Raw genomic sequence first — 22,374 nt, 5'->3', positions numbered from 1 at the left:
GGAGAAGGCAGAGTAAGAGTGATGTGTTTTTTATTTTATGATAATAGTACAAGTGGAGTGAAACTGGGGGTAATAAATGTCTAAAGAGTTATGAAAGCAAAAAGTAAAAGACATCTTGATATGAGGACAGTGGCTGTTGTCTCTGTTCTCTTGATGCATGGATTCATTTTGCCTTGTTCAGTTTACATTCCCTTCCAGTAGAGGCGGCACAATGACATTAAGACTTTTATTTATCAAGCAGCAACATCAGCTATCAAGAGTATCAATACCATTCACTTAACTGTCATTCAGCCCTGAAGAGGCTAATTTAAATAATTAAAGGAACAGGTACATTTTATTTAATAATGAGATAATTAGATTTCTCCATCAAAGGTGATGATGTGATCAGACCATAAATTGAACTGCATGTTAGACCTTCAAAGGTTAAGCTACTACGGTCAGGTTTTGGACATGATTATTTTAAGATAAACCAGGTTCATCAGTCTCTGTGGAAACGACGACGATGGCATTTTCCTTCATACACACCGATACATACTGGCTATCCTGTATGCAGTAGGTGTTCTGGTTAATTGTAATAGAAAACAAGAGCATACCATCAACCGAGTCTCTCAACACATTAAAATAGCCTGAGTTGATCCTATCAAGAACAAGAATACGTTAATAACATTATAGACTCCAAACACCTAAAATCCACTTTTGTGAAAATGATACTTCCTGCTCAGTATTCACAGGTTTTTATTATATTTGAGCATAATAACAATGCTTATAGATTATTTTTTTGCGCTAGTATTCCCAAGAAAGAAAAGACACCAATAAAAAAGATTCTTTGCAAATTGAGTTTCCCATACGCCCTGTTTGCTTAGATGCCTTAGCAGTTTTCTCAAACTATTTTCTGACCACATAAACAACTTTACCAGCAGTATTTTTTACAGCTGCTGGCTGCTGCTTCCATGGCTAACGTGTGGTTAGCACTGAGACCACAGCTAGATTACCATGTGACAGAACACACACGAACACACACAACACACACACACACACACACACACACACACACACACAAACACACAATATATACACAACTACTAGGAAACCGCTGCTATAATATTGATGATTTGATGTGGCTACTGTGCGGTCAGGCCTGCAATATACCAGCACAGAGTAACGCCGCAGGACTTTACTTCTACCAGATTCCTGGTCAGTGGTATTCAAAAGAAGTAGCCAAGCATATGAAGGAAATCATGTGAAGATTAAATAATTAATAAAAAGATTAATTAGATTTATTGATACTTCCAAATCGGTGGGGTCCTATAGATTAATATAAAGCCAAAGTTTGGACATGGTGGAGGGACCTTCAGTTCTCATCATTCATCTTTGCATAAACGGCATGCATTTTCAATTTACTGTGGTTGTCTGCGAGATTGCTTAACTTCTGCTAACTGTGATGACAAATTTAGCCTCAGTGACCAAAAATGGCATCAGAGCAGCCAAATACAAAGAAGTAAGTCATTACTGATTGCTCAGAGCAAAATCAAATGCTGCCCCCAAACAAAACAACATGGAATGCAGTAGTAAAAATAAAAAAAATGCTATTCAGTTGTGAATATCTGGCTGTTACATCCAGGGTTTGGTGGTAAGCGTCTAGTAGCTGGCAGAGACTGTGTTTTACTCCACAAGCATTTGTGGTCCTTGTGTTAGTCCAGTCTGAGATTAGTTTGGTGGCTCATGTGGAACAATTATATCCGTTATCCTTTTGCAGTTTTATCCTAAAGCTTGTTAGTTAGTGCTTAAATGTGGTTCTGTTGTATCAGATCACGATCTTTCCAAAAACCATTCCCAGCTTCAGGGCGTGTGTACTTTACATTCCCCAGAGAGTGGCGGTTATGTGCCTGGATGTAGTAGTGTTGTGTCAAATCACTACAACGTGAGTCCAAAGCTGCTTGAGATCCCATTTCCACACTGTGGCATCTGTGTGCATGCCCACAGGCTCAGTGAGCACTAGTTATCTTGTTATGTGGTGCCATACTTTTATACTTCCAAGAGTTGTTGTGAGGTTCCAATGGAAATCCACTCTCAGATGTTAGAGGAATATTATTATGGTACCCAACATTACAATCTGTCAGTCATAGCAGCTCGTAGGTAAAATGGGCTTGCTCCATCTTCTATACCACAGCGATCAGGTTTCAGATGCATAGCTAGAGATCATAATGTGGTTGATTAGAGGCGATGTTATTGCTTACTTAAGTCTCGTTGTTCCATGGAGAATGAGAGGCATCTGTGTTTGGTCAGCAGCTCCACTTACTGTTGGTTAGCCACGCTGCATCCAGCACTTTAATCATCTTCTCAGGGCTCCCCTCTCCCTCCTCTGAGGTTTTTGAGGGATTTTGAGATTGCCAGTTCTTGTTTGGGGCCGATCGTGCTGAGTGCACGAAGTGGTAGTTTGCGCAACATATGCCCCAGCTATCAGAACCTCACCTATCTCCTCGCAAATATGAAGGAGGAGTGACAGATGGTCATGGAGCCACCACAAACACCCATGCTCATTTATCTGAGTAACAGTTCCAGTGAAAGTGGCATCAGAAATCTAAGCATTTAAAATTGCAGTCTGCTTTTCATCTTTCATCAAAAAAAAAATCATACAGGACCATGAGACCTTATTACTTGTATTGGATATCCTATCAGTGTCAATGCTATACCAATGAAGCCATAGAACTACAGATGGAAGTATGACAATAATACTTCATATAAATACACTTCTGGACACTTAACTACATTTATGCTGCCTATGTATAACTAAAGAGGAACCACAGCTTTTTCTGTCTTTAGTGCAAAGTACTTTAGAGTTGCTGTACAAGCTAAACGGGCCTCTGCTGTAATTAACTCTATCTCTAGCTCCGGCTTGCCGTAGGTTCATGTTAACACCACATTGAACCATACAGTAGTTAAGGATGCGTAGGGATTCTAGCAGACACCAGAAAATCCCACTGTCGAGAATAGCATCACTTAAAGGTCCATAAATGGCCTGAAAGGTGTTTTATTTAAAGTGTTAATATCCATGAGAAGATATATTTGTTGTTTTAAGAACCCAACATCATCTCAATGTAGTTTTACATCTCCTCTCTCAAGCTCCTCTCTTGAGTTCTAGCAACAACAGGCTGGTGAGCCAATCAGAAGAGAGGCTCAGAGCCCCCTGTTTTCTGAGTGGCACATGACCAAGCCAACCGCAGGAAATAGATTGTAGCCTGCTACTGTAAATGGGAAATCTCACCAGCAAATGCAAATGGCAGGGGTCAGTCAGTGATGAAATGACCCATTGAAATGATCCAAGGGCAGCGGCTGTGTAGTTGTGACATCACAAAGTTAAAGAAGTCCTGACGGCTCACTTTAAGGCTCAGTTTCTGAATACAGGCTGTGTACATTTCTCTGTGGACTGAGCACTTTGATACTTGCACAGTATTAATATAGAACCTAGACCTGATCTATAAACAAAAAAAGACATGGAAATTTCACTTCCTACAATATGGGACCTTTAAAAATACAGTTTGATACAGCACTGTATGCTGGTCTCAGATGTGTGCTTCACCGTACATCAGTAGTGAGAATAATTTAGCATCAAAAGCATTTTTTTTAACTGTTGTTTGTGTGTGTGTTGGTGTATGTTGGTGTGACAGTATTTGTTTCCACAGTCCTCAGTGGTGATGTTGGTAATCCCTTTTAGCAGCACTCACTCCTCCTTCTCTTTCTCTGTTGCCTGTCTGTCTGTGGCTTTGCCAGTGTTTATATCCCAGGCCTTGGTGGCTAGCTGCTAATGTGTTTTGTGGTATCATAGCTTCATTCTTCCAAAACCAGCCGAAGCCCCATTTCCACACCCTGACATCTGTTGTCCATATCGTACCCTAGAGCTTGATGGCTACTCACTCCGGTCACTGTTTACCAGCTATTGTGTTTCTGGAACCAAAGTGCTGAGGCTCCACTGGCGCCTGAGGTTCCAACGTGAGTCAGCTTCCAAATAGTAGGCAGCATTATCCCCAGCTACACTCCTCTCTCTCTCTCTGTGTCTCCCTTGCGGTCTCTTCATTCAGTTCACTCCAGTTACCATGTTGTTTTACAGATGATTTATTATAGTGGGTTGCAAGGTACTGGTTTTAAAACACCAACACAAAACACTTACATTCAGACATTACTATAAACTCTTTCTCTTAAACACTTAACAGATATTGTCTGCCTGGAGCTGCTGTGTCTTTGTGTATTGCACAATAATGTCTGCCAAATTATTGTGTTTTTGCTCCTAACATGCGAGAGCATCCAAGATGTGGTTTGTCTGACAATCTGTTGCAATGATATTCGGTAGCTTCCTGGCAAGATGAGCATGAAGTTCATTTAAAAGAATCATTAGGTACTTCATTGAATTTGAAAGGATTAAGTATCCATATGTGTGTTTTTTCACGTTATCGTAGCATCTTTTAAATGATTCAGAGAGCATACGTTTTTGTTTGTGGAAAAAATTAGATGATCTCGGTGAAATCTTTTTGGATACTACTGTATGGCTGTGAGTCGCTAAACTCAGAAATGTCCTAATTCTACTCTTTGAGGTTTTTTTTTTTTCAAATCTTTTATATGATTTACTGAAGTTGTTACTACTGACTTTCAGGCAAAGCTTTTATTTGGTGGATTTTAAGTTTAGGTCACCAAAAAATGAAAAAGCATATAAATTTGATAGAAAACAGGCCTTTTTCAGGGAGTAAGTAACTTACAGAGGCAGTGTTGGAACAAACTGTTAGTACTCACCTGATGCAATATTTGGACAATAGAGTACTGCAGGAAGTAGGACAGTATGTTTTTTATCAGAATGGTGAGAAAAAGACAGGTAACAGAGGAAGACAGAGCTGTTGGGCAGAGGTTCAGTCAGAAGGGGAAAGCAAAGCAACCTGCAAGTGGGAACTTGTGCAACGGCGTTGGGTTGAATTTTGCAAAACATTGATTACTTCAACAAAAAGATCCCACAGTTCCTTGTTAAAATCTCCAGTTTTTTATTTGTTCTATGCTTCTATTCCAGAAAGACCGACACCCTGAATTACGTAAATTGAAATGACATTTGGCGAAATTCTAAAATGGTAGTATCGGTGTGTATGAATGTATGATTTTTATTTTCTGGTGGGTAGTGGGTTTTTATACACATATAGGCAGTTGAAGTCCAAATGCTCCAGTGGCTTTGTTTATTAGCCAACAGTGTAGCCTTTGGTTCTGAAGCAGGGTGCAGAAAAAGGGTTTGGATCTCAGATGACTTTCTCCATATAAAACTTTAGAATTATATATCTCATGTGTCGGACAAGACAAATTCTTCTTCCCCCGAAACTGGTCCAACACTGCTGAAATCACCATTTGTCAAGGTCTGTTGTTTATAACTGTCTGCTCTGTAATAATAGCAGTATCCCCTCCGTACTGTCAGCGCCTAACTTTGCATTTCCACACTGCACTGACTGCTCAGCCAAGCACTGCAGAAGAACAGGGCAATGGACAGATTATACATAATTACCTCGTGATGCTTGTTAGGGATTAGGTTTGCGTGTGCATGTCCGTGCTGTAATGTGTGTGTGTGTGTGTGTGTGTGTGTGTGTGTGTGTGTGTGTGTGTGTGTGTGTGTGTGTGACAGCCACCGTCCATCAGTCACCATATTTGTTTTGTCACACCACACCTGTCCCCGTTATGCGCCATAATCTGGCTAGATAAATCACATTATGGGTCGGCAGCAGCGCGACTGCACGTTACAGCGCCACAGCCTCGGCGACGAAGCCAAGCCGCCGTAATAAGTTTCAATTAAACCCCCCGAGATGACGCCGGTTTGGTTCTGTGTGTCAGCATAACTTGTTTTTTCGCCCTCTCTTTATCTCATTTTCTGTGTTTTTCAAAGCCAAGAGGGTGATTTTTCTTCATTAAAACTTGAATCACCTGATATGGGCAATTCTGTATGGTTTGTGTGTGTGTATTTGTGTGGGTTGGTAGCTCTGTGTGTTTTTATGTGCGTTATGCCCATTCAAGAAATGTCATGTTTGGGGACCATTTTCACATTTTAAACTGGTTGAATAGGGACAGAATATGAAACTGCACATTAATGTGTATGTGTATACTTATGCTAATGTGAATATGTTTTTGAATCCACTGGTCAAAGATCAAAATATTGATTTTGTCTCTTTTTCCTCTATTCTGTCTCTTTTCGGTACACGCTCCCTCCGTCCTCTTGTTCCTCAGTTGTTCCCTGAGACAGGGCCTCGCCAAGGGGGAACCAGGGTGACCATCCTGGGGGAGAATCTTGGTCTGCAGTTCAGAGATATCCAGATGGGCGTCAGGCTGGGCAAGGTGCCCTGCGTGCCTATTGAGGAGGAGTACGTGAGTGCAGAGAGGTAAGTAAAGTAGCAGAGGATACGCACACAAACGCACAGCCACTACAGAGCATGCACAGACTGTAAATGGCACAGAGGTGTGTACGCTCACAAAGCTCAGACAAATGCATTTGCAGGCGCACGCAGACAGCAGTTGTCTCTCACTGGAGCACACACTCATAGATATGAGGACACACACACACACACACACACACACACACACACTAAAGGCAGCAGTGTCCCGGACCTCTCTCATCCTGACCGATGAAATGACAGAAAGAAAAGTCAGCCTGAGCATGGTTTCTGCGTATGTGCAGCCTTGCTCAACAGCTGAGAAGATAGTGACATCAGGGAGGGAGGTTTTTGTGTGTCTGTAAATTCTATCTGTCGTTCCCCTCCATTACTCCCTACATATGCTCTTTCCTTTATTTTTCTCATCCCTCCATCCTGACATTTACTCCTCTGCTGGGTCCTACACGGCTGAGGAATTGAGTTCACGCAGATCAAACAATCTCTCTGTAGTGCAGTTAGTTGGGAAATGATGCATGTTGAGATAGAGGGCATCCCTATTCAAATATTACACACACATCAGTTATTTTACACATTATTCTTGACATCCCTGCACCGCTTCAAACATGTCATATTTTTTATATTTTCTCCCTCCGTGCTCGTCAGATTCGCTCTATTTTCTTTTTTACTTTCTTTCATTACTCCTGAGACATGGATTCAAATCTATTGTGTCAGATATTTCATTGCAGTGTACTATGCATACAAAGTCTGCTGGGGTCACGTGACTGACCATTCACTCCACTCTGGGGTGTCTAGTGCGTGAAGTACAGGGACTGCAGATTTATCAGGGACACCAATGGTTGCATGCGAATGCGATAGTCCTCTGTTTGTGGTTAATGTACAGTGTGTCCTTGTTTTTGTTATCTTGTTGGCACAGTAGTGTACTTCTGCAAACTGGTTTAGTATTAAGGTGGATTTGTTACTAAAGAAACCAAAGAAAGAAACAACAACATCATCACCCTTACCCTGACCTCTTACTCCGTCCTTTTCAAAATCAATTCCTCCAACCTTCCATCTACAGAATAGTGTGTCTGCTGAACGACGCTACGGGCTACAGGGTCCAAGAAGCTCAGGTGGAGGTGTGCGTGAGAGACTGCGTCAATGACTACAGAGCCCTGTCACCTAGGCCATTCACCTTTGTGGTAAGGACTATACAACAAGGTTCTCTGTTAGATTAGTTTTTCTATGAGAGCCATAATGACTCAGAACAGACACTGCTCTGTTGAAAAGTTTCCAAGAACAAAGGACATTATTTTTAAATTTGAGAATGGAACAGTGAAGCGCAAATATGATATCACAAGCTCCTTTCAAGAATTATGTGGGAACCGTTTAGTTTTAAAGTTACATTAATGTTGTTTTTAATGTCACTGCTATCATTTTTAAGGAGGATCATTGTGTCATTAAACTTTAAATACTATTGGTACTAAAAGCTAAATTAGGAGGTCTTTGGAGATGGTCAGCGCTTTGTTTTCAAGCTCTTTAAATCTTGTTTGTTTTGCCTGAATGACTTTGTCAATATAACCTATTAAAATAGCATTTTATATGTATTATTGACTTGTTTTTTAATGTCATCTCATTTATCTTCACTCTTATTCTTGAGCTATCTTGATTCTACTTACTCAGTTTATGAGAATGGTACTTAATGTGATACTGAGGGTTAGTTTGTATTTTGCATAGAAAGTAAAATCATGTAGTTTTTCATCTGCTACTATTAAGATAAACTTGTGTTTATTTCTTCTCTTGTCCAGACTCCATACTTCACCCGTATCCAGCCGTCTCAGGGGCCCATCTCTGGCGGCACCCGGGTCACCATCGAGGGAAGCAACCTTAACGCAGGCAGCTACGTGTCTGTCAGCATAGGACCACAGCCCTGCTACTTCAAAAAGTAAGGATCAGTTTTTTTTCTTCAATCTAAATTAAATTTTAATCATCCCTATGGAAAAATGGGAACATCATAAAGAATATTTAAAATAGTAAAACAAGTTCTTAAGTATGACTGAAGGTACTGTAAAAAAAAGTGCAAGAGATTAATAAAAACAGAAAATATGTGTGTATAAATAAACATGCTCTTTTAAAAGATTTGTTTAGATGCAAGAAAAAAATGTCATCATCGTAAAGATTTTACATGCACATGTAAGCATGTAATCAGTGTGTCAGGTTACGGTGTTTTCGTGTATGTGTGTGTGGGGTGGGGGGATCCTGAATGTACATGCTTTTTGCCTGCAAACACACAGTATTCCTTTGTCTGCACTCACACCGGCTTTCCCTAATCTAGCGCGTGAAAAAAAAAACTAACTATCACCACAGTTGCTGGCATGTCAAATGCATGGATTAGCTTCTCGTAGCTAATCTCTATTGAAGCAACTGTATGCTAGCTTTGATGTCACAGTGTCATTTCTGTGCCACAGCCTCCTCACAGTAATCCAGCATCACCACGACTGTTCGCTCACCTCAGCTCTGTCTTTATCTGTCGCACCCTAACTGTGTGACTGTGTTTGTGGCATCTTGTGAAGGTTGCTGGGGCATGTGTTCTTTGTGAATGGGGTTGCTATGGTTACAGGCTCTCCCTGTCTTTCTCTCTCTCTCTCTCTCTCCCTCTCTATGTGACTGCCTTGGTGTGTAGAGGCACAATTGAATGTGCAATACTACATTAAAGTACACACACACACACGCACACACATACACACACACACCACATACACACACACACACAAGTCGCTCCTGTGAAGTCATGGCCCAGAAAAGCAGCCACCACTCAACTGTGCTAAATACATATTAGATAATGTAGCTACTGGGGACTGCACACAAGACTGCGGTTGAAAATGTTATTTTGCCTATGGGACACGCGAGCACGGACACACAAATTTACAGCGCATACACACACACACACACACACACACGCAGACACACAAACTCTTTCCAACCCCAGTGTTTGTGACTGGTGGCGCTGATCCTCTTCAGAGCACCAATCATAGCAGGTACAAACTTCATTAAACATGACTTCAGTTCCCTGTTTCTAATCCTCCCTACAGTAAACCACCTATCTCATTTCTTTTGATATAAAAGAACGACAAGCTGTGGAGGAGAGGTTACACTAGTCACGGAATACAGAGCTGTTGCTGTTATTTCCACTATACAATTCTTCGTTAAAGTGAACAGGATTTGTCGCTGAACACGCTGTATATGCTTTATATATAATGCCATTTATACCTGACATTTACATGCGAGCTGAATCTGGATATCCTATCTGGCGAAGGAAAACATGTTAATGTAAAGTGTAAATGCAGGCTGAATGCATTGTGATTGCACTGCGCCCAGGTCAGCCACATCTGGAGATGGTCTGGCTCATATTGTGATCAGATCTCAGCCAATTCAATCGATTCAGTGTTACTACATTTAAAAAAAAAAAAAAAAAATCTCAAAAGAAATTATTTTAACATTTTAATATGAACGCCACCCATCCAAGACATTGCTTCCAGTGACCTGGGACAGACAATGTGTGTAGGAAACCCCTGCAGCCCCTCCTAACTCATTTGCATTTTAAGATCTGATCCCAATATGAGACAACATGAACAGTTAAGTATATCAGGTGTTAACGCAAAGGCCCGAAGATTGTATATCAGTACGATGTATCCCGATACAGATCATATGATAATACCAGGTATTAATGGTGCCACAGACAATACAGTGCACACACAATTACATTATTGCTGATGGCTTACAGTGCTGCAATCAGAAGCTCCCACTATGATTAACCAAAGGTGATTCCTGTGACCTTGCAGCCTCTCTGTACTGTTCTCTCTGTTAATATGTGAATTGTTGCTTTCTCTAAAATAATTTCACTTCACTTTTCTTCTTTCCTGTGCAAAGCAGAACCTTTATAGATTTCAAATCTCAGTCCAAAACTGTTCCCTATGATACTGTAGTATACATGCTTGCTCCATCACCTTCCTCCAACTTTTCCTTCCTTTTCTCTGTCCATCCAGGAGGAACGCCCGTGAGATAGTGTGTGTCACACCGGCTGGACTGTCACCAGGCAGTTCGTCAGTCTTGGTGGACATCGACGACGCTGAGCTGAGAAACCCCGAGGTCAAGTTTAACTACACTGAAGACCCCACTGTCCTGAGGATTGAACCAGACTGGAGCATCGCCAGGTGAGCCACTGTGTTGTGATCATTTATTCAGCTGCACTTTTTTTTATTGTGTTTAGTCCATTTAGGCTCCCAATACCCATTTGTAGCTCAAGCAGGGCTTTAAGACAAACTGGCTTGGCTCGGTTGTTTGTGTTTGGCAACTTGTCATCTCACTAATTAACAGATTTTGGTTGACAGAGGATATTTGATTAGTTATAGCAACAAATGGCTGTTGCTCCTAAAATGAACCAATGTTGGAGAGTTCTTACAAGGAACTCAATAAATGCACCAAAACATAAATGTTGTTTCCCACTGGAATATTGTCTAACTAGTGCGGTGCCCATTCAAAATGTGCCTGTCTGTAGGGGCCGATTGCTTGGTCTGTGTTAATCCAACTAGGCCTCTTTCTTGAGAGCATCATCCAAATAACTTCACACTGGTCCTGAGCAATACACCCTGCAGTGTAAGTGGTCCGTCAGTCTTGTTTACTGCCGGAGTTGGCTTCTCCGCTCCAATAGCGTCTGGGTGATGGCGTAGAAAGAGCTGTAGGCCTTTTCTTAAAATCCTGGTCTGAGCACGTTGTAAATAGTCCGGGTGCTACACTGCCCTCGTAGTGCAGTTCTGCCATTTTCTTCACGTCAGGTTGCATGTAGGAAACCGATGTTTGAAGCTTCCACTCGAGAAGCGCTCATCCAAAAGACACCACACTTCCTTGTGCCCCCACAGCAATACACCTGCAAAGTTTGAAGTCAATAGGATGAGTGGTTGTCAAGAAAATCTAAATACAGACAGACAAATATCCTTCATTTATAGTTAGTCCTGACAGAGGGTGGATTTTCTGAGAAGATAGTAGCTTGAGGAAATCAGGATTTGGGCCTTGACTTTTATACTAGTGCTCGTGACGGGACAGGACAAATTTGAGGACGCGTTCTTGAAGCAGTTTGGGAAAATTTAAATACTTCGATGTGAGCTCCGACAGCAGGTTTGGATCGAGGTAAATTGACAGTGCCTCTGGAGATTTTTTCATCTGGCTCAAGTAAAACCTTTTTTGAGTGGAGGAAATCAGCAGCAGCAGCAGCTTCGTTGATCCCAAAATGAGGAGTGTGAGCTTGTCAGATTATACAGCCCATTAATTGTTTGAACGTGATTGGTGACTGAAGAGGCAGCTAATGCTGATCAGCTGATAATATGCGAGGCTAAAGTTCTCTGCCTGAACTAATGCAACTCTCGGTTTCACACTCGGCTTTCCACAGTCTGTCATGCGATGCTACAGAGTATATCCCCCGCTAAATAAATTAAAACCCTCTACTACTCAGCATTGAACATAACAGCAGCATCACCGGGGAGGACCACACACAAGCAAAGGTTTCGCATTAAAGTAGATTTATTGGCATTGGAGGGCACACACACACACACACACACACACACACACACACACACACACACACACACACACACACACACACACACACACTGGTCTTTCTGACAGATACTTGGTACTGCAAAACCTATCCCTTACCTCAGCAGCTTTTCTCTGTGGGACATTGGGTGGTTTTAATATGCCTCGGACTAATCAGTGATTTTAATCCTGTGTCAGGCACATATGTGGTTGATTTTTCACCCACTAGCACAGCATTTATTACATTCCCAAATACGCACTGATTATTTGCACCTGATGATCCTTGTGTGATTCAAGTCCTGTCCTGGATCCTGGATCTTTAGGTATTGGAGCTGGGTGCCGGCTGGAAATGAGGGTCACAATCTTCCTACAGAACATTTTTGTCTTTCATAAAAGCACCTTCTGTAATTTGGCAGAGTCTAAAATTCTGTCCAGATTAATGAGTTTTCAGTTTTATGTTACTCACCTATCTGAAAAGGCCAATCCCATCTACTATATTATATCAGAACACCTACTGTGCACTCTTCTTTTATATATTTCCCGCTGTTATTCTGTCTATTTTCATTCCCTACCTTCTTAATTTATTTCGAGATGTTGAAACAGGCCACTGTGTAGCCCCAGTTTCCTCTCATTTTATCTCCTTCCTTCCTACTCCTTTCTTTCCTCCTCTGTGTTGCCTCCTTCCCTGTGGTGACTCATCAGTAGATGGTAGCAGATAGATGCAGAGCTTGTTAGAGGAGAGTGTTGATGAATCCCTTTGCTCAGTAGGACTGGCCGAGAAGCAGCTAAGGCCCAATCACTGCCCTGCACACCTGCTGTGAGGCTACGTGTGTGTGTGTGCTTGTGAAGCTCAAAACTAGGGTTCTACTTGAGGAAACTCACTCAGGGATGATGATGCCACATATAGAAGACACAAGCATGCACAAACACACACACACACACACACACACACACACACCCCACTGATTCCCAGAGTCCCTGATGTTTGGCCCCAGATCCCTCCTCCATCTGGCTGAGAAAACCACTAAACAACACACCCACACCTCACAAACAACGACACAACCGAGATACACAAAAGGTGTGTGTTGCTTAAAGCTAGAGCTAGAAGCTTTAATTTAGCTGATGCTTTTCAGCCAGCGCCCTCCGTTACGGTGTCACATGTTGGCTCAGGTAGAAAGCATAACGAACGACTGAGATGTGATATCATATTGGTTCATATCTGCCTCATTGTCTGCTTTTGTGCGAATACATGCACGCCTCCAGAGTACTATCATTGTGCTTGGGTGATGATAGCAAAAGTGGATGAAAGACAGTGAGAAGAGAAAAAGAGAAGGGGGGAGGTGGAGAGAGAGAGAGAGAGAGAGAGAGAGTGCATTATCATTGTGCTTGGCTGATGATTTTCCATTTAGGAAGAAGACAGAGCACTTCAAAAATAAATCAATGAGGAGTGCTCATCTGGGACAGTGAGGAAAGCTATTTGGGTTGCAGCAGAGGTTAGACAAGCAATTTTGGACCAAAATATTCAGATATTCTCCCAAACAGACTGCAGATGGTATGAGGCTTGCCACTCCTCAGCAAGTACTGTCAAAAGGTTGCCCTTAAGCGAGTCACTGAATCCCCCTACTACTCCGGTGCAGCTCCTTAATCTGTGTAACCATTAGCAAACTGGTTGTACTAAATATAGGTGTTCAGGCAACAAGCAGGCAATTCCCTCAATATCCCGAAAGTGCAAACTGATTAACCAAAGTATTTATTTTATAACAAGCATACAGGTCACATCAGGAAGTGGCATAAGCAAGTTCATCTACATGTCCTCACGAGGTAGGTAGAGGCTTGGTGGCGAAGGGAGTCAGTTCCCACTGCTGATACAAAAAAAATTGTTTTTTACTACTGACTCCCGTGTAACTGTCTGCTTACCATGCCTCCTTTATGGAACAGTTCATACAACAACAGAAGAGGATTAAAAAAAAAGTGGACAATGCAAAAAAGCTAATGAACTACAGTAGCTTTTTTGGGCTCAATGTTAGCACTGTCAATATGGCTTTCTGTTGGTCAGTTTAAAATCAAGTGTCAATTTTTGCAAAAAGACCCATACTGCTAACCACAAGCTAATCCAATGATTGCTGCAATTTTGTTAAATAAATTAATTTCGCTTCAAGGCTTTAATGGAGCTATTGGTAAGTTTTGCTTTTGCTACTTAGCCAACTTTAGCATTAACAGCTGTTTACTTAACCACTCTAGATGAAACTTTCAGCATCAAACTTTACTCTTTCATTTGCCAAGAGCTGTCTCCAGTGGTGGAAAACAACCCTCTTGTTTTGCTTCTATTTCTATGACTTTAGCATACTAACCAGCTGGACTGTTTTGTCACTTTCTGTCAGTGTAGCATCTAGTCTGCTCCGAAGATGTAGTGCTGCTCAGAGGGCGTGTTATAACCTTGTGTGTTTTAAATGCAACAATGGCTGAAGCTCTTGGCAAGACTGGTGTATACCAGCTGTTAATGCTAACGCTGGCTACGTAGTAATAGCAACATTTGCAAATTGCTCCTTTAAATGCTGGTTTGAGTCAGTCTGTGTGTCTCATTTATGTTAGCTCAAATTTCCATTTTGAGCTAACAGTATTACAGTCAACTTACAAGAAAGCTCCGCAAAAATGTACCAAAAATGAAGGACAGTTACACTGAGAGGAGGATTAGACCAAAACCGGGTGAGAATAAGGACAAGGCATAGGGTAGGAAAAAAGGAGGACAGAGATGGCAAGCGAGGGAGGGAGAGCATCTAGAGAGACACACTAACAACAGTGGTTGGATTTCCCCAGCTATCCCTGAGAGTTTATCCTGATTGTCTTGTTGTCTGTTCCCTGAAGCATGTACCTGAGCTAAAGAGACTCACTTAGACAAAGAGAGGAGCAACAGGGACAGAGGGACTCAGCACAAATATACATCAAGCTAAGGTGAGAGAGAGAGGGGAGGAGGAGGAGGAGGAGGAGAAAGGAGGTGGAGGGTAGGCAGTATTATATAAGTGCAGCCTGCTCTGTCCCATGATGCATTTGTGGCAGTGACATAAACTTCCAATTAAAAATGAGTTCATTTGAATGTGGCTGCTGCTCCCTTGTTTATCAGCTGCCTTCATCTCTCTCTTTTGTTTACAGCTCTTACAGTACATGAGCAAACCACAGCTTACACTATGTAGCTAACATACAGGTGTTTTTACGCCAGGTTAATATGGCATTGTATGGCATTATGTATTACACTTATAAAATTTAAGGTACTCATTAAAACATATTTATTATTGATATATTACTCTAGCTAAATAAATGATATTACTGCATGGCAACAGTCCAAACTAATAGAAGAAGAATCCAGGAGAACGTTCCCCGGCTGTCACACTAGAACAACTAATTTACATTCAAAGTGGAGCGTAGGTTAAAGAATGAGATTAAAAAAATCATTATAAGATTTGAGATGGAAGTTTTACAATATTACAATTTAAACTTTTTAACATTAATTAGACTCCGCTCGACAAAACGGGCTTGATTGGTGCAAAATTAATTTCACCACATCGTGGCAGCGTTTCATGGCACTCAGCCATAGTGACTTGAAGTGTCTCACTTCCAGCTGAATTTGGCTCTTGAAGATTACAGTGCTGTAGTGGAAATGACAAGAGTACAGCATCACAAAAAGTGAATGCAAATGGTACGTTAAAGTGGAAGCAAGTAGTGCTACAGCCGTGTCAGCTGTCAGCCCCCAATAACATCTACAGTCATAGAAACACCAAAGAGACTCAGAATGAATGAGACTCATTCTCCTGAGCCAGTAATGGGCAAGCTGCCAAAAGTGAAAAAAAAAATGTAGCTGAGAAGAATAGCCAAACTTGAATCCTTTAGTCTATCAACAATGCAGGAGATGGTACAGCTATCTTTATCATTTACACCCTAACCTTCCCTATTGTTATCCATTTACTGTTATTGTAAATCTTCCTGGATTAGAGTGAGGGATGGATGTCTAGCGTTAGCCAGCAAGACTCGCTATCCACCATATCACTTTACTCTACTGTTGGTGCTTGATACATTTTGTGTTTCTGGATAAGTGTCAAGTTAATGTCTACAATGAAAAGACTCCTGTATATTGCAGAAATCAATGTTAATACATGGATAACCGAAGGAACGTGTTTTCTTATCCTTCTGTGGTAGAGGGTTGGAGAGGGTGCTGTCTGAGCTGCAAGCCAAGCCAGGGACGAGCGAGTCACATGATGCTATAACATATTTTATAATGACCTGTGGACACGTTGCCTAGATTAGTTGAAGGGATCTTTAGAACTTTCTCAAATTTAACAACCACTCGTTCTACCACAGGAACGTCCTGCCTTCTTGGTCAGGGAGGCAGGAATCAGCGGATGTTGCTCTGTCTTATCTTTGATTGGTGTAGAGACAGGAAGGCTTGTCAAAAGCAGCTATTACATCCTAATCCTCCAATTCAAAAGCAGTGGGTCATTGGTCACCACTCATCCACTTGCAACTGCACGAGGTAAAAGCGGTGAAAATGCTCCCAGCTTTTTCAGCAAAATGGCAAAATGTCCAAGGATAATTTATGGGGCAGGTTCATCACTTTCACGTGGAAATAGTACAAGTAGACCTGCTGGATTACTCAAAGCCATTCAAGTTATCATGAATCCTGGAAGAATGGTGGATAAGGGATAAAGGGATAAAGAACAGAGAGAGCGTAGCTATTTCATAGGGCCAGCTCCGGTACAAAGATGATTGGTCAAGATACACCAAGACGTCTGTTTTTCAAAAATGATGAAATTATACTTTGGTGTAGAGCTCCACAATATGTGAGAAGAGCTGAAAGAACAGCACACTGGGAGACAAGTGGCAAATCTGTCTACAGAATAGAGACTTCCTTACTTAAAAAGTCCTAGGAAGTGACAATGAGCAGTTCCCCACCCCTACAGAGAGCTGATATCACCGAAGCAACAGAGGGAGTAAATCTTAAAACCCTTGTCTTTAAGGTGTAGATAGTGGAAGCAGCAGTCAGAGTCAGGGATCTCTGAGCAGAGAATTAGGTGTATTACATTTCGCCCTAGCCAGCGAGACATCTGCAGAGAGATGAGATCCCCTTTCAGTGAGATATCATAACAATGGGTGTTGACCATTTGAACTACAACCTTAACCAAGGCCCAAAATACCCATTGGGTTTTCACTCCATGCTTTAAAAAATGCTTTAGTGTCCAATGGCCTGGAAGGGAGCTGCACATTTTTGACTTTTTGAGGATACATTATTATCTCAGCCTTTTATTTCAGGCAGCAGCGATAGAGACTACAGTATATCCTCCTCCAGGCGATGGGGAACCTGCAGACAGAAACACGATAGGGAATCCTATACACTATATTTCTCAGGGGCACAGCAGTGAAAGGCAGTGATCTTCTTGCAGAAAAATCAAGTAGAGTACTCAGAGGTTGGAACTGCCGTTATAAAAAAAAGCTAGGGAGGCATCGAGAAGGTAAGACGGCTTTCACGAAAACCTTATAAATCCGATTTAAGTGTAGCAGTGAAAAGGACAGAGTAACTCCATTGGCTTTACAAGTGTCAAGAGACCTCCATGATATAGATTTTATTTCATCCGTGACTTCATGATCCTCTCTCAGCACTAGTAACTTTCGGAGGGGGGTCATCAAAGGAAACAAGTCCACAAATCATTTTGGGTCATACCAACTAGGTAAACCACTGAAGGGTGCCTAACGTTTTCCCAAGACTTGAATCACAAACTCTAAAAAACACATGAAATCCTTTTAGGAATTGATCCAAACAAGTAGATGTTTCTACACTGAGAGGGTGTGAGTCTGCCTCCACACACTACTCAGGATGCTCAGGGGCTTCACCCAAGTTCTGGAGTTTAATGCATCAGTGCAGTGACCTTCACCGGCTCAAGGACGAGCCCATATTTACTGTGGATGGAGTTGTGATCGAAGAATGTGCAATATCTCTGTGGATCTTTCCCTTTGACTCACTTTCTCATTCAGCCTCTTTCTACTCCTTCTCTTTGAGGTTCACTCACACATGCGCTCCCCGGTGTTCTCATTCTCTACTTTTTTTTTTTTTTTTTTTTTTCTCTGTTAACTCCATTAGAAACAGCTCATCCCTGAGCCCTACCTGACGCCCAGGGCACTCCGCTCCACACTTGGAGCCAAATATTCTTTATTTCCTGCATAGTGGTCAGGCTGTTATTCTCTCAAGTTTTTAATAATACATGAAGTGCTGAACTACACAGTTTTATGAAAAATATTTTGTGTGTTGACACTGCAAATGTCTGTGTTAATTCTGCTCCTTATCATCACTTTTCATGTTAGCCATTCCTGTCTCCTGGAAATTACATTCATATAGAGCTAATTTGCAAATATAAATACGCTTTGGGTGAAACATAATGTTGCAAGGATTATGTTTTCTTTTAAAACAATTATTTAATTAATTGTTATTTATCATATCCGAATATATCAGTAAAATGTTTTTCAGTTTTCATTTGGTTTTTGGCTAAATATCCACTCCTGCAGCACAGTATCTGCTCAGAGCAGCTACAGCATCATTCAACTTTTAATGGTTATGTTTAAGCACCAGCAGGACTTAAGATGGGGAAAGATTGTGGTCTTGGTTTAATACGGTCAAATCTTGCCTTTACCAATAAGAAATTTTCTGAATCAGGCAGAGATTTGTTCGCCCTGAAGGAGCTCTTGCCCGCCGACATTTCAGCCGTTTCTTTTCACTCACCTCCCACTTCTCTTTTTTTTTTGTCCCCACAGTGGTGGGACTCTGCTGACAGTAAGCGGGACCAACCTCGCGACCATCCGTGAACCGAAGATCAGGGCCAAGTATGGACAGGCAGAATCCTTTCATGTGAGTATCTAAGTGACTGACGCACATTACAAGCACACACACTAACAGACAGGTTAACACTGACAAGCAGCCAGTGCGGAAACACACACCACCATGCACAAGCTAATATGCACAAATCGAAAATTCACCAGCACACCTGGGTATGTAATATGTATAGTATACATAATTCAGATTCATACATACATACATTCAGATACATACAAAGAGATTCAGACATGCACCTTGACACGCACAAGAAATTCTGCAGACAACATCTTCAATAATACTGCTGAAGGCGGCAGACAGTCTACGTCTCTGTGTTTTGCTCACGTCTCCTCTCTCTACAGCTACAGCTTCAGACATCTAACGCTACCTCAGGCCACACAGCTTTTCAAATGTCACCGCACCACATGAGTGCTTGTGTCACAAAAAGAGGCACCATGAGAGAGACTGTGTGTGCATGTGTGAGAGAGACAGAGAGAGAGAGAGAGGGGGAAGAGGCAGAGAATCTTCTGGGGAATAAAGAAGAAAGGAAAAAAAAACAAAAAAAAACAAAAAACCTAAAGTCCCGCTGAAGGAGCCGAAGAGTTTCATCGGTTCTATGGATAATATTCACAAAGCACTTTGATGATTGTCACCATGAGTTGAAGCTCTTTAGTTTATAGCGTTAGGGAACTAAACTTCAAACAATACTAAGGCACTTCAACCTGCAGATAAAGCTGTCGTTTATTGAGGCAAACAGCCTTCACGATGCATCCCACACAGCCCTCTATCAAAGCACTACTTCGCACTTAAAGAACCATGCTGGTATTTTTGAATGTTGTCGCCCATTTACTACAAAATCGCGAGTACTTAACTGCCAGCCATTTTCCAAAACATACTGTAGTGTTTTACATTTTTCAATACATTTGTCTCACCATCCCAACCTTTGGTTCCTATTCATTTTGGTGCAACTTGCAGAGATTTTTTTAAGATAGGTCACAGCAGACATCATGACTGCTTTTAGTTTTGTCAGAGTGGCATTGCTATTCAGCCCCCTTTCCACTGTTTAAAAAACCTGCTAAGACCCGCTAACATCAGGCTTTTTTGTTTTGCAATGGAAAAGGGAACAATCAGCATTCACACCAAGGTCAAATGACTCTGCGGTAGACGTTTAGATGTAGAGGTAGAGTAGAGGTAGAGCAGAGGTATTTATCAGCTCCAGCTCCAATCGGCATGTGAACTTGCTTATTTTCACCTATTTTCTGTGCTGTGGCATTTTTCACATCTTTCAAGAGCACAAACACTGTTAGATACACCTGTCACCTGCCCAGTGGTGTGCTGTTAAACCAGAAACACGGTGGCTACGGGGATAAAAGAGTGAGCCACAGGCCCTAAATAAGTTTTAAAAACGCACAATCACCGATCGTAGCGCCTCACACAGAGACACTGACAGGAGCACCAACCCGGGGATGAGACGGGACAGGTCCATTTTTCCAAGTTTGCAAAGCGACTAGCAGCTCACTCTTTCTCCCCTGCATCTGTGTGTGTGCTCTGTAACTGCATGTGGTGACATCGCGTGTGTGTCCTCTCCGGCTGGCAGTGTAAAAGGAGTCAATCGCCTTTTTTAGCTAGTTTACCCACGTTTAAAAAACTGCTCATACCCACTAATTTTGGTGTCAAAAGGGAATTGCACTGCGATGAAACTGAATGTGCGGAATCATTTGAAAACTCACATCTTGGTGAGATGCTCCAATGTCGAACATCTGACAGCTTAATAGTGACGCATTCACAACACAAATAACACACATCATGTTCTTTCAATTAATATTTACATTTTTTTTTTTTTTTTATCGGTGTTAAGATGAAGATATATTTTTTTCATTCACTGTAGTTATTTTTATACATCCCAGTTGCACTTTAACCAAAATCAATATGACAGTTATTCTTAAGCTTCCTTTCCATACGCAAAGAATTGTGGTAGCAATCTAAAATATATTTGTAGTAAAATGTCTAAACCAAGCAAAAACATTTGTATGGTCCTCCAGGCAGTTGTATAAATTGATGCAAACATGACCATCATCATTTATTCACGTACTCTCCAAAACAATGATGTGAAATATTCTCAGGTACAAGCAAATGCACGCAGCACATTGCCCATTATTAACAGCTGATCATAAATTTCCAACCAATTTCCATTTTCAATAAGTATAGCAGCATCGCAGTTTCACAGGGCATTGATTTACAAAACCAATAGATCCATTTTGAAAGAAAATTATAACCTGCAGGTTATTTTCAGTATCTCAAAAGGAGGCCGTGCTACCTGTTTTATACATGATAGCCTTGTAAATAGAGCCGTAACGAGATTATTAGAAAAAATATTTAGATTTCCGCTCTCATATATTGTAGTGTATGTGTTTTCATTCGAAGAACACTAAAGGTTTTTTTGTTTCCCTACTACAGCTCATTACCTCAAATTTAAATATGGTAAAATTCTCCTGATGACTGGAAACATAAGCCATTAAAGGGCCCATATTTTACATTTTAAGGTATTTTATTTATCGTGTTGATATCCACAAGAAAATATATCTGTGGTTTTAAGAACCAAAAGCCATCTCAGTGTAGTTGAGGTCGGTGAGCCAATCAGAAGAATGGCGGCACTGAGCCTCTCTTCTGATTGGCTGACTAACCAAATAGTTACATAGCAGATTTCAGGTAAACACTCAGAGATACTAAATCCTACGAGGTTGGATGGCTCAGGTGGGAGGGGCCTGGGGCATGGATGACAGTGGTGACTGCTTTGTTGTGACATCACAAGGTTACAGAACTCATGACGGCTCGTTTTGAGGCTCAGTTTCTGAATACAGGCCGTGTGCATTACTCTGTGGACTGAGCGCTTTGATACTTTCACAGTATTAATATAGAACCTAAACCATATCAAAAATATATGACATGGATATATAGATATGGTACTCTCACTTTATACAATATGGGACCTTTGAACTTGATTGTTTCCTTCCTCTCTCTCATTTTCAGAACTGTACGGTGTATAACAACTCAGTCATGGTGTGCCTGGCTCCGTCGGTGGCAGACTCCGAGCTCGGTTTCTCAGAGACCGGCACTGGCCCGGACGAGATTGGGTTCTACATGGACAACGTGAACGCTCTCGTTGTGGTCAATGAAACATTCAGCTACTACCCCGACCCCGTGTTTGAGCCACTGAGCCCCTCTGGAATACTGGAGCTCAAACCCACGTCACCGCTCATTCTTAAGGTTAGAAAGGCAGAGGTGTTATTTTTTGAAAACATTGTTTTGTAATTCTGTACATTTCAGTTTATTTTATCAGAGCTCTGATCGGTTGTTCTTGCCTTGCAAACAGTTTAGCCTTGTACTTATCAAGGAAGCTTTGTAAACACATTTCAACTTGTCAGGGACTTGTTCTATAATGGAGCCGTGTCCTGCCTCTAGACAGCTTATGCGCTGGGAATGAGGCTATTGACACTTACAAGGAAATTTACTTGGTGTTAGAAAATGGTGCGGATTTCAGGC

The 22,374-nt window shown here is 41.5% G+C and overlaps 1 protein-coding gene across 2 annotated transcripts in view; it reads left to right on the top strand.

Moving 5' to 3' along the window:
• Window positions 1-22,374, top strand: part of LOC130175415 (plexin-A1-like) — a 260,949-nt gene that overhangs the window by 191,261 nt on the left and 47,314 nt on the right. For both annotated transcript variants that reach the window (XM_056385882.1, XM_056385881.1), the window contains exons 13-18: window positions 6,247-6,398; window positions 7,468-7,588; window positions 8,195-8,331; window positions 10,433-10,600; window positions 18,774-18,867; window positions 21,862-22,098. In XM_056385882.1, coding sequence (XP_056241857.1) covers window positions 6,247-6,398; window positions 7,468-7,588; window positions 8,195-8,331; window positions 10,433-10,600; window positions 18,774-18,867; window positions 21,862-22,098 — 909 coding nt within the window. The remainder of the gene's footprint in view (window positions 1-6,246; window positions 6,399-7,467; window positions 7,589-8,194; window positions 8,332-10,432; window positions 10,601-18,773; window positions 18,868-21,861; window positions 22,099-22,374) is intronic.

This window comes from Seriola aureovittata, chromosome 9 (genome assembly GCF_021018895.1).
Source record: "Seriola aureovittata isolate HTS-2021-v1 ecotype China chromosome 9, ASM2101889v1, whole genome shotgun sequence".
NCBI classification, from domain to species: Eukaryota; Metazoa; Chordata; class Actinopteri; order Carangiformes; family Carangidae; genus Seriola; species Seriola aureovittata.
The sequence above is the reverse complement of the archived record's forward strand: the minus strand, read 5'-3'. Positions and strand labels throughout refer to the sequence as shown.